At 42.8% G+C, this 16,852-nt stretch overlaps 1 protein-coding gene across 2 annotated transcripts in view; it reads right to left on the minus strand.

Annotated features, from left to right (window-relative positions):
• Positions 1–6,153: 6,153 nt before the first annotated feature.
• LOC119165559 (lachesin) overlaps positions 6,154–16,852 on the minus strand; it is a 165,095-nt gene continuing 154,396 nt past the window's right edge. The window contains exons 4-10 of one of the 2 annotated variants that reach the window (XM_075865101.1): positions 16,243–16,413; positions 15,751–15,879; positions 11,703–11,990; positions 10,508–10,570; positions 9,862–9,972; positions 8,582–8,677; positions 6,154–6,400 (exon numbers count right to left, since the gene is read on the minus strand). In XM_075865101.1, the coding sequence (XP_075721216.1) occupies positions 6,300–6,400; positions 8,582–8,677; positions 9,862–9,972; positions 10,508–10,570; positions 11,703–11,990; positions 15,751–15,879; positions 16,243–16,413 (959 nt within the window). In that variant the 3' untranslated portion in view covers positions 6,154–6,299. The remainder of the gene's footprint in view (positions 6,401–8,581; positions 8,678–9,861; positions 9,973–10,507; positions 10,571–11,702; positions 11,991–15,750; positions 15,880–16,242; positions 16,414–16,852) is intronic. The other variant, XM_075865102.1, reaches the window with a different exon arrangement.

Genomic DNA, 16,852 nt, shown 5'->3' on the forward strand with positions numbered 1-16,852 from the left:
GTGTCGGTGTGTTCACCGGCGAATGAGCTTGCATGGCTGCTCACGATTTCGCAAATGGTTTTCAAACGAGCGTTGTCTTGCACAAATTGCGCGCTTCAAACATCACTTTATTCAATCCACATAAATTTCGCGTCACAAGCGAAATGTACATGATGATTATTTCGGCAGATCCAGGCTTCACTACAACTACTCGCCTTGGCCACGAGGATCGGAGCAGCGACAGGGAAGAGACACCACCAGCGGTGTGAAGACACACAACTCCCGTGCTGTCATGTGCCTGCTTTTATGCCCGCGGAACATGCGATGCGGTGGTGCGATGCGATGAAACGAGTTTCACTGTATCGCACCACACTTTTCGACTACAGGGTGTCTCCGTTTGCGCAGTCACAGACGCAAAAAAAAACTAATTGATATCAGTTTAGCGCTCACGATATACATGCGGGACAAGACAAGCCGGGCTTGCCACTGTATGGCAAAGCAGAGTAGGTGACAATTAAAATTGGATATCTCTCGTTTATCGACCAATCGAAAGCTTGTTTCATTCTGACGTCACGTGAACAAACAGCTGGCGCCACGACTTCTGCTGCAAAGCTGAAAGAATGAGGGAAAAGAATTACGTGCTCGTTCTCCATATTTTCAGAGGTGGTTTAGGGACCTTTTAAGGACTAACGTATGCTCTGACGTAACGTCAGCTTTCATGTTTACCTTCGGACGTCAGTCTTAGTGAAAAAAGGCGCATGCCACGATGTGATTTACATTTCACGTGTGATGCTGCATGTCTTACGTAAAAGCCGTAAATGTAATACTGCAGATTCTGATGATAATATGTGGGGTTTAACGTCCCAAAACCACCATATGATTATGAGAGACGCCGTAGTGGAGGGCTCTAGAAGTTTTGACTACCTGGGGTTCTTTAACGTGCACACAAATCTGAGCAAATGGGCCTACAACATTTCCGCCTCAATCGGAAATGCAGCCGCCGCAGCCGGGATTCGATACTGCGACCTGCACCTTAGCGGCCACCTTAGCCCTCAGCCACTAAGCCACTGTGGCGGGGCTACTACTCCGGATTCTAACAACCATTCAAGATAGTTTAACTGACTCTTAGGGGTACATATGCAATGCTTATTTACTTGTTATAACAGTGAGGTAAACACCTGAACCAAAATTGATGCTAAGCCAATATGACATATGTATCTCAGGAATGCGAAATAGATGTTTATTGCATGATCATGAAAGTCCACAGCTACCACTCAGAACCACAATAAATGTTGCACCAAGAACATTCATGTTGCGCCAAGAACAGACACTTGCGGCGCACAACGCAGCCAATGATATACGGGCGAGTGTCGCACGTGGTCGGAGGAAACAGCTTCGTGACGTACAGCCGCGGCCACACATGTGTAGAGCACGCAAGCAGCCGGTTTTCGCTCTGTGGGGTGCAACCTTGAGGCGATATCGGGCTCTGGAGTAATCAGCCTCACAACTAGGACAGGAGTGCTCCTAATACACCACTTCGGAGCCCTAAACTGTCTCACGGTTTCGCGCGGCGGAGCAAAAAACTGGCTGCTCGCGTGCTCTACACAGACGTGGCCACTTCTGTACGTGTCCGGTTGTTCTTGTCAATTACTAGATAAGTCCTTCAATGTAATGGATAACGTGACATTTGAAATACAAAATGAACCATGCCACTTGTCACCTGCTTCAATTTCGTAATTTATTAAATGCCGAATAACACATTTAATGTTTGATTATTATTATAATTATTGATTGATTGATTGATTGATTGATTGATTGATTGATTGATATTGTAGGGTTTCACGTCCCGAAGCCACCATGCATACTTGGTTTTGCCTGCGCTACTCCATGCGCACTAGTTATTATTTTTTTCCGGGGTGATCATCATCAAGGCGCTCGAAAAATGAGAGGAAGAAGACTTCTACTTGGCGCGAGTGCATGCTCGATATGCTACACATCGAGCATTACGCAAAGAGACGACGCCACGACAGCGTACGACAGCTTAGCCCCCTAAAGTTCTCCACACTTAAGAAAAGAGGAAAAAAACTTACCTTCTACCGGTGCCGCAGTTGCGCTCTCGAGTAGAAGATTCCACACATGCATACATCTCAATAATGTACATCATGTTGTTGTATCATTTTTTCGTAACCTTTTCTTTATTCATTATCGCTCAACATAGTTTGATTATGTACACTCGACGCGACCGCAGTGCTTCACAGAGGCATCGTTGGAAGGCCGCGATTCGCACGCCGTCAACGTGAACTCTACAGAATACACTCTCTAAACACGATGCCGTTCACTTGTGTGCACAGAAAAAGTCAAGCCGCACTTTGTTTCGACACAAGCTGTACAATATAGAGGTTATATAATACAGACAGTGTTTCAATTTAAAAAAGAAACGGCGCTTATGACTAAGCGCATAACATTCAAAACGACGTCATTTTTATGCTCTCACAGCTAACGCAATACGCAGTGGTTTCTTTTTTTTTCGTGGACAAACAGCTCATCTCATTGCATTTTAGTTCCACACATAACAGTTCCCACTTCCATGTGTAGAGCTCGAAATGCACTAGCACTGTAGAATTTCCTTGAAGACTTTGTATTTTCTTTCCACTTTCACCACAGAAAACTTAAGAATAATCGGTTTTTGAGGTGACATTGACACTTCATGAGAAAGATCAAACCAGTTCATGCTTTATGGTCAGATAAATTTTGTTCATTCGGTAATATGTATCTTAACATCTTCTTCTAGAAGAGATGCTCAGATACTGTAGCTCACTTTAAACATTTATCAATCACACGGTTCAACAACGAAAGTATTTTTTTTCTCAGCAGCACATCTTATCGGGTGTTTCCAATTTAAAAAAAAGCTAGTGAAAACGAGATTCTGTTAAGTTGCGTTAGTGGTAAAGATGGGGTGTGATATATCTGAAGTGTGCACAATAATTATTGCATTGAAAGTAATGAATTGTATGCCTTTTATTTGAAGCGGCAAAAAAATTTAATAGTGCGCGCAACAAATGATTTTAGGAAATGACGTTCTGTGGATATGCTAGTGCGAATATTCCACACTTTTTGATATGTGTATACGATCATCGCCCCGCTACTCAAAAAAATGTGTTTCTGGCTGTATCTTAGTTTCGAGAAACTTATTAGGTAACAAAATATCAACAGAGCTATTTGTTTAAGCACGATTTTCCAAAACGCGCGAAATGCTCCGAAGTAAAATTCTGGGGTTTCTTGCAAAAATTCTAATGCTCGTACCTATGAGAACGTCTGGATTGAGGAGTAGCGTATACCTCTGAAATTGTTTTAAAGTTATAAGCCTATCAAACTAGCTTACATAAATTTTAACATGAGGAGAATCTGGCTCGATTATTATTATTTTCTTCGCTCAATTCGCGTAAAATAAAATCAATGCCCACCTGTCAGCGTAATAGGCTTGCTTTTGATAACAACTTTGAGATTTTTTTTATTACAGATGGCCGCACAAATTGTGAACAAGGTTATGTACAAAACATAAAAAGTAAGGGCCTGTTAGACAATTATAAAAAATATTCAAGACATTCAAAACTGCGTTACATATTTTTATATTGTCTTACATTAGAGAACACGCTTTAACATTCAGTCATGAACCACTTAACCAATATAATATTTGACGCTGTCAAAAATGTAGACAGTAAATGCTACACTAATTTTCAAAAAGTGTAAAGAAAAGAAAAAAGTATGTTTAAGAATCTCAACGTTTTTAACTTCGTGTGGAAAACCCAGCCCTTAATATTCGCTCACATTCTTCGAGGAAGGCTTCTGCAAAAGAAAACTCTGGTTTCATAAAGCACCAGTACCTGTGTGTCTCGCGTAACCAGGTGGTATTAGAACTTGCAACCACCGTGGGCAACTGCTGCAGTAATAGCAACTATGAAGTTTGTTTTCTTGTGCACCAATGCTTGCTCGAAATCTCCACTTTTTCTAGAAAAAAAAAACAACATTTATATCGGCACGCTTGATTTTATCAACGGGTCATTTATGGGAGGGGGGTATTCAAAATAAACTATGCTAAAAACATGTCGTTGATATGGCATCTTGGTAGCGCATTATGCAAACCCAAAATTCATAATGAGCACGCAATGGTTTGCCTACGCCGGCTAAAACCGACAAGGAAAACACTCTCATGAGACATTTGTTCGGAGACACGTTACATTAAAATGTGCTAAAGTATTCGGTTAACAAGCACACCTGAAATCCAGTTAAATAAACCCCCCAAAAATACGAGGTACGGAGACATCGTGAGTGTTGCTACGCAAAAGCGTGTGAGTTCCAGTGGCTGACACGAGTGTATTATTCTCGCGGTGAAAGAACGACACGAATACTTTTTTGTGTGTGAAAACACGTTTGCCTTAAAGTTTTACAGCCTGCACATCATCCAATGTAGTTCAGCACGCACAGTAATATGAACGAAGGGGCGTGAAACTCAAACAGAACAACAAATTATCCCGACCTACAGGTACGCGAGATTGAGCAACATAAGCGAAATAACAGGGGGGAAAATGTGAGCGGAAACCTGCAAAGTACATATTGTCAGTGTGCATAAATCTAAATTGCCATATTTGGTGCCTCTCAGTGGCGGAGCCAGAGGGTGGGTGGTAGGAACGATCACCCTGCCCCCTCACTTCAGTGCTTGTAGTCCACCTCCTATCACCAATTTGGACAAATCAGTGAAACCACAGTGAGCACATATTAACAGTACTTATGCTATGAAGAGATTTCTTCTGCTTGTAAAATAAAAGTTATGACCACGCCCCCATCTCTCTTGTTACTTCAGGCGACCGCCCCCCTAAAGGGAGTGACTGGATCCGTCCCTGGTACATCTCTATTTCACAGTGTTTTGATCACCGTAGCTATAAGATATGCAAGCCTCGTGCTTAGTCCAGGGACTAACGCTAATGCCCCTGAAAGGCCGTAGTTCAGGGATTCATACTCAGCCCAGGAAGATTTTTCCTTCTTCGACTACAAAGCTTTGTTAAAGAGACACCCGTATCAATGGTACTTATAGCATTGTCTGGAAAACAGCACGTGATAAAAAAAACATAACACAGGCATGTCTAACGAGGAAACTGGGCCTTCGGACAATTCTCCTTTCTTTGTTAGTTCATTGCGAGGGCTTCATCCCCGCAGACTTGCCTGGGTGCGTGGTCGGCTGCCACCTCGTGCAAAGATCGCACGCCATGTGGCACCCTGCGGTAAAACGAGCGTTCCACACCAGCCGCCTTGGCTAAGGGTGGCGCTGACTAACACACTGAGAGACTAAACGCACAACGTACCTGTACGATACTAACAACACCCAACAAAGTGTACGAGGTAGTGCCCTCCGCCATAGCTCAATTTGTATTGGAAGGTTGTGTTTACGGGCCTGACTAACGAAATGGTTTTTTTTTCGCCCCTTTGAATTATTTCCATTTTATTGTGATTAGTACCACGTAGTTAAAATAATAAATAATGTTCTTTGTGCATCTCCTAATATATTTGCTTGTTGTTTACATTTGCGTGTATTTAACAAAGAAACGAGCCCCTCAAAAAATTTTCGTTATTTCATTGAAGACATGTCTAAAAATACACATAAAAACAAAACCAAGAGTTTTGAAGAGGTTGACGAATGAAGAGCGAAGACCCGTGTTGTGTTCACCTAACCCCCCCCCCAAACAAAACAATTACGCCCATTCAAAGAAAACAAAAAACGGTCTTATTGTTTAATATACATGTGGACGCAACTGGACATTACATTCGCACGTGATGAAGCTTCCTAATCTTTCAACGAGTTACCAGGTGAGACAAGGACAGGTGGCGTATATGATACGCCATAACGAAACTAAGGCCACATTTTCTCGTCTTTTTTGTGTCTCGCCATTTCGATCACTCCGTATGCAATCCACAACCATTCCGTCAACACTACAACCAAGGCGACGATTGCCAACCGTTTTCTTCACCAGACTAGGACTGCTTTAAAAAAACAAATAAATAAAGGAATGCACTGCGTGCTTCGAAGCTAGAAATTCACCATAAGTAACTTTTTCTTCGGTCTCGCACTTCAGTAGCGACGATGACGTCGTCGGAGTCCTGAGCACCACATCTGCTTTTTTGTTGTTGTTGTTGTCGTTGCCGTGTTGCTTGCTGCGGCTATTGCACAATTTCCCGAGCCATAAACGCTGCAGGGGATGGTCCTGTGTCCACTCCGCGCTGGCTCGAGTTGACCCATTGCACGTTCTCCTCCGGTCACCTCTCGCTTACAGCGGCCACCGATACACGAAGAACAGCGCAGTGCTCCAGAGCAGCAGCTGACAAGAGCAGCAACGGAAGCTTGGGACGTTTCTGGACGAATCTGAGGCTGATAATTTCAACAACGGTAAAAGAAGTGTGTTAAGGCAGGCTCGTAAGGCACACAAATTTAGGATTTTACAAAATAAAAAGCAAGAAACTTCGGCGGAGAAAGGAGCCCGTCGCAATCGAAAGAGAACATGCAGTAAGATATCACAAGCAGTCATAAGGTAGTTGATTGGCCTCAATGACTGTGTGGTAATTGTGTCTAAGTACATAACTCACCGAAGTTATCTTCGCCTGCAGCCCAGATATTCGTGCTATATTTCATCGTTATTTGCCAGAACCCAATTGTGACTACCTGCTCTCAAAAGAACTTACATCTTACGCATAGGTCATCAAAACTTGTGCATCTAACTCCTATTCACTCATAAAATATATTTTGAGCTTTCGACTCACTAGGACACAGACTCACGAAAACTTACCTGAGCTGGACTCACTCTGTCTCAGACTCACGAAAATTTACTTCAACCAGACTCGCTCGGATTCAAACTCTCATAAACATTACTCATCCGCACTCACTTTGACTCAGACTGACGGCTTGATCTGTTGGTGAGTCCCAATGAGTCAACTCGTAAGTTCGCCGACATTTGATGTCATGTACGTATCCAGAAGGCTAGTTTTCAAGAAAGCCACATCTAGGGAATGGCTCCTTGCACAACACCATGGAGTGTAACTAGCTGTTTGGATTGCGGGGATTATATAATGGAAGTCCCGGATCTTTAAATTTTTCGCATTGAGCTGAACGACCTCACTGTTTACTGTAGTGGTAGATTGAGGTGGTTCAGACGTATCATGAGCCATGACGGTTGCACGTGTCATCGCACAGTGAACCATCGCACAACGTTTCAACTGAGTCAGAATTGAGTTTCTACTGCGGCACAAGCTGGTTGAAGTAAAGAGAGTTTCTGTTTCATCTAAGCTCAAACACGGCATATATATGTGGTGTTCGACATTGCCATGGCAGCGTTGCAGACGCAAGCTTTTTTCCCCCTCTAGGTGACTCTATCTTACAACACACTCGTGCTAGTAATCACACAGCTTCGTTGAGGTGGCTCAGCTATCCCGCTGTAATGGGTTTATCTTCACTGCAGTGAGAAATTCAATGAGCGCGTCATTGCTCGTCGTTGGCTCCTGTCACCCTATATTCCTGGTAAAGTGCAGCTGACTTACTCGCAACGTCAAACTGACTAAAGTGTCGTAGCGCATCTCCTTAGGACTTCACGATGTTCATCCGGTTTTAATCCGTACGGGCGCCTTTCACCATCGAAGCGCAGTTGCAAAACATCTGTGCGCGAAACTTTCTACAGAGAGTACACAGCGCGCATGTAGTTTAATATTATAAAAGACCACAACCGAGTAAAAGCACCGCTATTCAGGCCCGTATTTACAAACCAACCTCAGCCTTACCTCACGTTTTCCTCAACTTCCTGTACTCTCTACCTGCGTTATAAAGGCAAAAAAATGGTAACAGGGCGAAAGATAAGGACACGACTGGTTTATGAATGCTGGTTCAATTTGTTTAATATGCGCAATAAAAGTTTAAAATCGATAAGCAAAACTCGAGGAAAGGTTGAGGTTGGTTTGTGAATAAGGGCCTTAGTCCTCCATCAGTCGCAACATATGAATAGGCCAAACGATTAACACGAACAAAATGAAAGGCTTTTTGGTAGAACAAAATAGAAGAACAAGACACTATAGAAACTGTCAATGCTCTCAAAGCTGTGTTCGATTGACACAGTCGAAAAAGTTTCTGCGCCACAAACATTACAAGCTTCATCGCTGCAATGGCTTGGGAAAGGTGTTGCTCCAAACCGCTGCTTCGCACACTTTACCTACTGGTGTAAGCAGCTTTGATCTCGAACGCTGTGGAGCTTCTGAAACTTCGAAACATGCAAGTGACTGTATGATATATACGGCTATAAATGCAGACATTCAGAGGTTTCCTAGCCAGTGCTAGAAGGTAGCCACTGTCAAAAGGCGCTATTATTTGGTCTGTAGAGTTATCTAATATTGGTAAGCAGAGAATGAATGCGCATGTTAACCTTCCTGTGTCTCGTGGTACTAAGCGAGTTGTTGTAGTGATGCTCCTGTTCAATATCGGCGACCATTTTTTTTTCGAAGAGGCAAAGATACCAAGGCGTAAATGGGTAGAAATGTTATTACTAAATAAGTAGATCAGTTTTCTCACATGAGCCACCTCGATTCCTTTCTGGCGGCTCGAAGTGTACCCGATCAAGGGGTCTGTGTCCTGATCGACTTTGTTCGTTGGAAGGAACTCCTGCATCTGAAAAATAACAGAGGGACATTTTCAACTTTTCATTTAAGCGAGGTTAAGTATTCTGCTCCATACATGAATGTGGTGTCTCCGTTTTTCATGTGTGAGCAATAACTTTCTTCGTGTATGACCTGCGTATCATGCGTTATTTCACATGCTTAGTCCTATTCATGCATATGCGATATATAGCATGCGTCCTTGAATCTCAAGAAGATTTACGCCATTCTGTATAATGATATGAGGGGCTGAACGTCCTAAAACCACGATATGATTACTAGAGACGCCGCAGTGGAGGGCTCCGGAAATTTCCACCACCAGGGGTTCTTTAACCAGTACAGAAATCTCAGCACACGGGCCTACAGCATTATCGCCTCCATCGAAAATGCAGCCGCCGCAGCCGGGATTAGATTCCGTGACCTGCGGGTCAGAGGCCGAGTACCTTAGCCACTAGACCATCGCGGCGGGGCGCAAAGAGTGCTAATGTTTATGTTGCAAATTATTAACCCCTATACAGCACTGTAAGAGACGTCGCCCTAGAATGAAGTCAGTGTCCAACAAGTGCCAAATGAAACTATTGAAGGATGAAAGTTCAGCCGTACAGGCCTGAATCCGCAACTTCTCTTCAGTAATGTGCACAAAGTTCTCACTATAAATAAGACCACAAGTTTCTACAAACTGCACATGTCGACAGTTAACAGTTAATAAAATAGCAATTTTGGCAAGGACATAGAGAAGATATGGGCACTCTAAATTTAAGCAACATACAGCGCTTTTTTTACATGTTACACTCATATTCATAATGCCTTGCCAAAATAGAGATGAAAAATGGAACAGTGGTGTGAGAAATACTACATTATATAAGATTAGGTCACACGATTAAGCAAAGTTCTCTTTCTACATACTTTGTAGTAATCGGGATGACATCGAGAAGGCTATAGTAATAAGTTTGTATCCTGTAATGACTTTATTTGGTTTTTTTGGTGAGGCTGGCACTCTTGCCTTACAAAGATCTTCGCTCCACGTTTAATTACAACCTGAAGAGCTTCGAGCTAGTAGCATGCCCAACAAGTCCAAGAGAAAAGGACCATCTCGAAAGCAGCAGCATTCTTTAACAGTGGCACAGGACTTTTGGTTCACACTTTTATAAGCGTGTAATTTCAGTAATAAATGCATCAATAACCAGTTTAACTGACCGGGCTGCGGAGAGTCCTTGGCGTTTTCGTCGAGGAATGATTTTGTAGCCGTTATCGAAAGGTCCGCTTGCGCCCTTAACCTCTGCAGGTCATCTCGGCCTGACACCTTGGCTGAAATCAGATTAGAGCGCTACAATGTCTTCGTTGTACCTGCATCGTCTAGTTCGTCTTTTTATTTGTATCTCAAAAATTTTATGTTGTAAAAGTTGCTTGGAGAAAAGATGTTCTTGCTGTTGTCATGTCCTCAACTGATGTTATCAGCACTGAGGCTATATAATTATGTTATCTGGTTTTACGATATATTCTGTGATTTCACCGTCTGGTAATGGATGTCTCGCTTAAGTTATATATGTACTAATATTTAGTACAGATATATGAAGTGAATATACTTCAATGCATCTACATTTTATTATAAGTTATTAGGCGAGTAAGGGGACAGTAGGCAGGATGCTTAAACTGCACTTGAATATAACAGATGCCTTGGTAATTGAATTACTTATGCAAAAAGAATAAGAAGCGTCAGATAGGTTCATACTACTTGATTTGTAATGTACTGCCCTTTAACCATGTGTTTATGCGTTCTGTATTTTAGTTTGCGTTCTGTATTTTAGCGGTAATCAAAGAATCATAATGAAAGCGAGCTTACTTCTGGGTACCACTGCCTCTGTTGCTGGCGTCGGTCGGGCCAGAGTTGTCGGGTGTGGAATATCTGCAAGAGCAGGAGTTTCACATTTTTTGTTTCGCAATTTATTTAACACAATAAAAAGCGCCGATAGGATTCCTTATTCAAATAGCGGCGGTATTAAAACAGCAATTTAGCATCGTTGATGAACCTAAAAGCGATGTGCCACGTACTTAGGTCAAATTATTCCAAAGCGCCTCAGCCCTGGTTGTATACTTTCCGCCAGTGAGAGTCAAGTGCGCTGCTGTCAGTGTTATGCTACTGCTGACGAGAGTTACGGTGTAGTGTTAACATGTATTTTAACCATATTCACGCCGGAACGTGCGAAAAATGGTAGTACTTCATTACCGCTTTCAGCCGTGCAAGTATTCCTGCTTCCCCATTCTGATTTCGGTCCACAGTACTAGTTGTAATGGTGTCAGTATGAGCAGCGTCCTAAAGAAACTTTCTCGGTCAACATTTCCAATGCCCACAGGAAGGTGATTCCAACATACACAGCCTAGAAATTAGGGTTGGTCTCTCTGACGAATCATATTGCATGCTCTTTCACATCTTTGCTGTTTTGCTTCATTTAATCTTTGCGCATGATTTGTGTATTTTCCTTTTGTCTTCATCATCTTTCAACCATCAACATGTTATCCTCTCACCATTGAGAAACATGATTGAAGTGCTAACCCTCTCTCAAAGCAGGGTGAAACTTCAAGGAGACTTACATATGAAGCATCAAAATGACTTTCTTTAACAATCTTATTCACTCCACTTTTCAGTTGTTTTTAGATAAAGGACAGTACTTTTGAGAACCTGCAAGCATATAAAACGGTTGCAGGTTCTGCCAATTCTCATCCAAGCTATCTCTCTTTGCTAACTTTCCTGCTTATTCCTCTTCCTCTTTCTCTTCTAATTTTATTCCTTGTATTGCGCTTGTATCAAAGTTCGACATGAGTGTATTTCTTTAGGAACGAAGTGTTTTCTATCTCTGTAACAGAGGGTTGTCAATGGGTCATGGTCGAAGTAACCTAGTTTTCATTAAATTCAGTCTCCTTGTTATTTAAATGCGAATCTCACCTAACCAAGCGTATTCTAGGCCTTGCTATTCTATCCTTCTATACTTATAGCTAAGGTTATTCTATCCTTCTATTCTAATAGCTAAGGTACTCACCGTGCAAGCGTATGAAGCCCTCTTTCTCGCCGAAGGTGTTCTTGGCGTGGCACTTGTAGCGGCCGTAGTCGGACTGCCGGAGGTCGTGTATTTGTAGGCGCATGCGTATTCGGTAGGAGTCGACTTCTTCCGATATGGCGTACTTCTTGCTCCGGAGCAGGATCTGGTCGTCTCCGCGGATCCACGCGGTCAGCGGCCGTGGTGAGGCCTCCACCACGCACTCGAGGAACACCGATGTGCCAACGGCGGCACCCACCAACTGCTCCGAGACGCGAATCTTGGGTCGGACTGAAGGAAGGGGAAAATACAGCGGCCTCGCGATTAAAGTAAATTTGCTGATGTTGTTAGGTGACTGTCACGGTGAAGCAGCTGAGGATGAAGAACAGTAGCAGTTAAAGATGAAACACTTCATTGGGCGAACTTGCGCCAAGAAAGAAAAGTGACATGCTCAGTGTGATGAAAACCTCTAGCACTTCATCGGTCTGCAGTGATCAAAAAAAAAAACTGATCCACGGTGACATACGTCGCCTTTTACACATGCTTCACAATACATCCCTGTTTGATCGCAGATTGTCACGTAGACTATCAAAATTACTCAGACATACGCATATGACATGGAATGTTTGTAGAATAGTCGGCGTTATTCGCAAAGCGTGCACTGAGCCGAGCAACGAAGTGTTTCACGAAAAGTGATACAGGCGTTACCCATGAAAATAAAAAAAAAGCTAAATGCGCTAGTCGATATCACTCGAGTCACTCGACAAAGCGAGTGGAGATATATAGAGAAAATGAGGGAGAAAAGGCTGCACGTTACCACCCAGTATTTAACTGTAGTCTACAACAACAATACATCGACCTCAGACTGCTCCGGCGACAACAATAGCGTGTAGAGAACGATTACGCTAACAAAAAATGTTTTCGCGTAGCATTAAAAGGACGAGTTAATAGTTGGTAGTGCATATTTTGTGCTGCAACACAAATAAGTACATGGATGGTGAAAGATCAAGACGTGACTCAACGCTGAATAACAACTCTTTAGACAACAAAGCATAGCTTTACCACCACCAATAACTGCTCGCATGACTACGCATGCGCGCGGTTTAGTGGACGCTTGTAGCAATACCGGGCCAAATTTTCAGCGTAATATAAGACTAAACAATGGGCTGCTTCACTCCTCTTTTTTTTGTTATGGTTGGGGAAAAGTATTGAGGTCTAGTGAGAATCGATGTGGACAGCCTGTGTACAGCCATTGTGCTCTGCGATAACAGTATATGGCAGCATCGTACTAATAAACCTTTCACGTGCGCAATCACGATGGCCCGTTTCGGTATTTGCAAGAATTATAGGTTAACCTTCTAGCTCGACCGAGGGTGACCAGCCGACCGGAGAACTGGCTAACCTATCCTTCTTCTCGTGCTCCTGCTTCATAACTTACAACAGCTACGGTCATTCAAAACTGCACACTTTATGACGTACTTTTAGTGTATAAAGTGCAAAGAAAATGTTTTTACAGCTGAATTATTACGTTTTTATTTAAAGTTTTCATCACAGAATGCATTCTACAGTTCACACACGCAATACATATAACATCCTATAACCTGTTTGCCTATAGAGCGTGCTTCACCTTAGACAGCTAAGCTAAAGAAGGAGACGACTTCACGTAAACATGAAAAATTTTGCATGGCAGATAATAGCGTGTACACAATCTCCGTTTTCCTATAGTACAACCATAAAAATATCAGGAAGTATAGTACAAATAGACAAAAATAGCAATTTACAGTGAAACTCCAGTCACGTGATTGGACGAATTCCGGGTGATAAATCTTTTCTGCGGTCTCAGCCAAGGCCCATTAGCCTGCAACGTATTGGTGTACGGTTCTTGCGAACCTATTTTCACCACGCAATGTTTGCTACAAACGTACGCTAGTGCACCGGTACGAAGAGGTGTTCCGTCCTTTCGCAGAAGGCATGCTCAGGCGCCGGCACACACGCCGCGTGACCATCAGCGGTGCGTCATTGCCTCCGAAATCGAGCGCACGAATCTTGAAGGCCTTAACTCGCCTTCGCGTCTAGAGTACAGATGGGGTTAGCGTCGCGCTTTTCTTTTTTCTCTCTTTTTTGTTTTTATTTATTGAGGCACATGTTCATGCTTGCAGCTGAGCTCGAAACAGCAGCTTTGTTGCACTGTGTTAACACGTGCCTGCCACATCAATGCAAGCCTTGTCTGCGCAATCACAAGTCCTGTGAAAGAAGACTGGCAGTTCAACTGCGGGCCCATCACGAAGTCCCATGAAATGTGGACAAGGACCACAACACTATGAGTGGGCGGTCATGGGGAAGGAGTTAGGCCTCGCAACGTAAGCGTACACCTGCGAACTCTCTGATTTACGCGGGATACGAATGGATTTGAGCAGACCTCCAGATTGTGAAGGTGTGGCCGTAACTCTAGCGAAGAGTGTCCCCAACGCCACCATGATAAGAAAATAGAAATTAAAGCAACAATGGATAGTTCTAAAATTTTCTAGCCTCCGTGTACCCGTGCAAATCACCTAAGTTACTTTCGCCGCACTGCTTTTTTGTCATGTAAAAAAGAGCAGTAGGATAGGAAGGGGCTATTAGCGGTCATGGGTCACAACACATGGGGTTCAATAATTACACACGCGTGCGCGCACTGTGTATTTAGGAGTACAAGTATGACTATATATGTCTAAAAACTTTACGGGCAATTATTCAGAGCTGTGCATGGTATCGGTGTGGCCCAGAGAAAAAAATACACAAAATTGCAGCAAAGCCTTGCAACTTATTTTTGTCGTATAAAAATTTCCCATGTTTTCTTTATTATGCGGATTTCTGATACAAATATCGGGTTTTATTGACCCCACGAGATTGGTATCACCAAGTTTTACTGTATTCATTGTATTCAATTTCTAAGGTGGTCTAACCTGTGGCTCAGTTAATGTTTTTTCCGCTTTCTATACTTCTGCGTTACTTCCATTATAGCGCAATGCGTGGACGATGTATGTGTTCTCCTTCAGCGATGCTCTGTTTTATTAAGTTAATTTTCTTTTCATCGATGCGACAGCTTTAGATTCCTTTTCAAACCTGAAATTTTATTTTTGGCGTCAGCGTTTCACGACATCGGAGATGAATGATGGAAAAAATCACCATACTTGATGACGTCACCGCATGGCGCCAAAATTTGCCAAGATTTGTGACATCACAGTGATTCCACTTGACGTAACGTTACATAACACATCGTCACATGACATCATAGCTTCCACAGAGGTACTCTCAACACGAAGCAATGCAATAGAGGACTCCGCAAATTTTGACCATCTGCTGTTCTTTAACACGCATGTCAAATCTAAGTAAACGGCCCTGGCGTATTTCCGCCTCCATTAAAAACCCGGCCGCCACGGCAAAGGTTCGATTCAGTGACCTGCGGGTGTGCAGTCGAGCACCATAAGAATTATGGCGGTTGAAAATTTAGATTGCATCATTTTAAGGCAGCGAACTCACACGAACACAAAAGAATAATGAAAGAACCGACTACACGAGCGGTGATGTCGTTGGTTCACCTTCTTAAGTGATAAATATTTACAACTACGCTCCTAGTGGATGAATTCTTAAAATTTTTGAGACGTTGAATTCGTGAGGCAATAAGCTATTTCAGTGAATTCATTGCTTGGTTACTTGAAAAAAGTGTTTCATGGCCCCTTACGTGCACTGAAATCTGAGCACACGGGCCTATAGCATCTTTGCCTCCATTGAAAAAGCAGCCACCGTGGTTCTTTGAGTTTTCATATAATTCTTCGATATTTAGAGCACGTCATTTGTTGTTTTGACGTACACTGCCTATTTTACCGGCCTTCAGAACAACGAAAAAGCAAAACTAAATTTTCCAACAATTATTCTTTTTTCTTTTTTTACAACTTGTAACCAGGACTCATGCATACGCACTCAGGGGCGTGTTGGTCTGCGTACCAAGGGTGATGTCAAAAATCCTCATGCTGTAAAAATGATGATTGAATATCCACATGCCACTCACAGTTCACTTGCAAGAGTATCCTTTGGCTGACCGAGGGTGGTACTCCGTTTTTGGCGATGCACAGGTAGGCACCCATATCTTCTCGATTCACCTGGCTTATGTTGAGGAACTCTCCTTCTACCGTCATCACTGCGGTATAGCACACGTCATATGCGCTGACACTAAATAGTTGCCAAAGATACGTCTTCAATATTAGGTACCGTGTTAATGTGATACAAAACAAAGCATTGCTGGTATTTAGCTGAGCGAAACAATCGCACTAAAAACCTGGCAGTTCTAGTAAACCCCTGTAATATAACCTACTGTGGGCAAGAAGCCATTCAAGTTACTTTGGTACAAATCTACCTCGCTAGTCATCCACGTCTTCTTTAATCCGTATCCTAAACTTTTATTAAACTTTATTCAACTTTTATTCAAGCATCGTAAACAAAAAAACAATATGATTCATTCCAGCATCCCAAGTTAGTTTTAGGAGGGAAGAACTGGGCAAACCTGAGTTCTTGCGGCCACTGTAGCGCTCGAGGTTGACCTCTCGGCCATCTTCTCGCCGCCAGAGGATCGTTGCCGGCGGATAGCCACTGGCACGACAGTGCAGGCTCACGCGAGAGCCCTCGTCCACTGTAACATCTGAGCTCGTATCTTCGTCAAGGATGGAAGGTGGCACTGCACACAGACGCCACTAGGCACGCGTCATGAACCGGCTGACAGCGGACATTGTTGTTGCGTAAGAAGCACTTATTTCACTCCCTGATATAAATAAATGTATTTCATACTTATAACGCCATTATACTTTATATATGAGCAGAATTACAGACGTGCCTATGCAAGGTTATAAAAGCAGTACCCGCATGTTCAAAGAATTTTACAGTAACATTGTTCATAAAAGACAATTTCAGTCAACTTTTATGCTTGGCCTCTGACTAGCAAATGTGACTCAATATGGTAAAGTGCTCTCAAAGAAAAGCCTTTGTGAATTCGGGCCAAGTTTTGTAGCAGCAGTTGCTCTATTCCGCTCGTCATGAATCGAAACTTCGATGTGATCTCTTCTCATATCAGTTTCAGAAGTAATCAGAGACCCAACCTAGTGAAAATAGAAAAGTGC

The sequence above is a fragment of the Rhipicephalus microplus genome, chromosome 1 (genome assembly GCF_043290135.1).
Source record: "Rhipicephalus microplus isolate Deutch F79 chromosome 1, USDA_Rmic, whole genome shotgun sequence".
NCBI classification, from domain to species: Eukaryota; Metazoa; Arthropoda; class Arachnida; order Ixodida; family Ixodidae; genus Rhipicephalus; species Rhipicephalus microplus.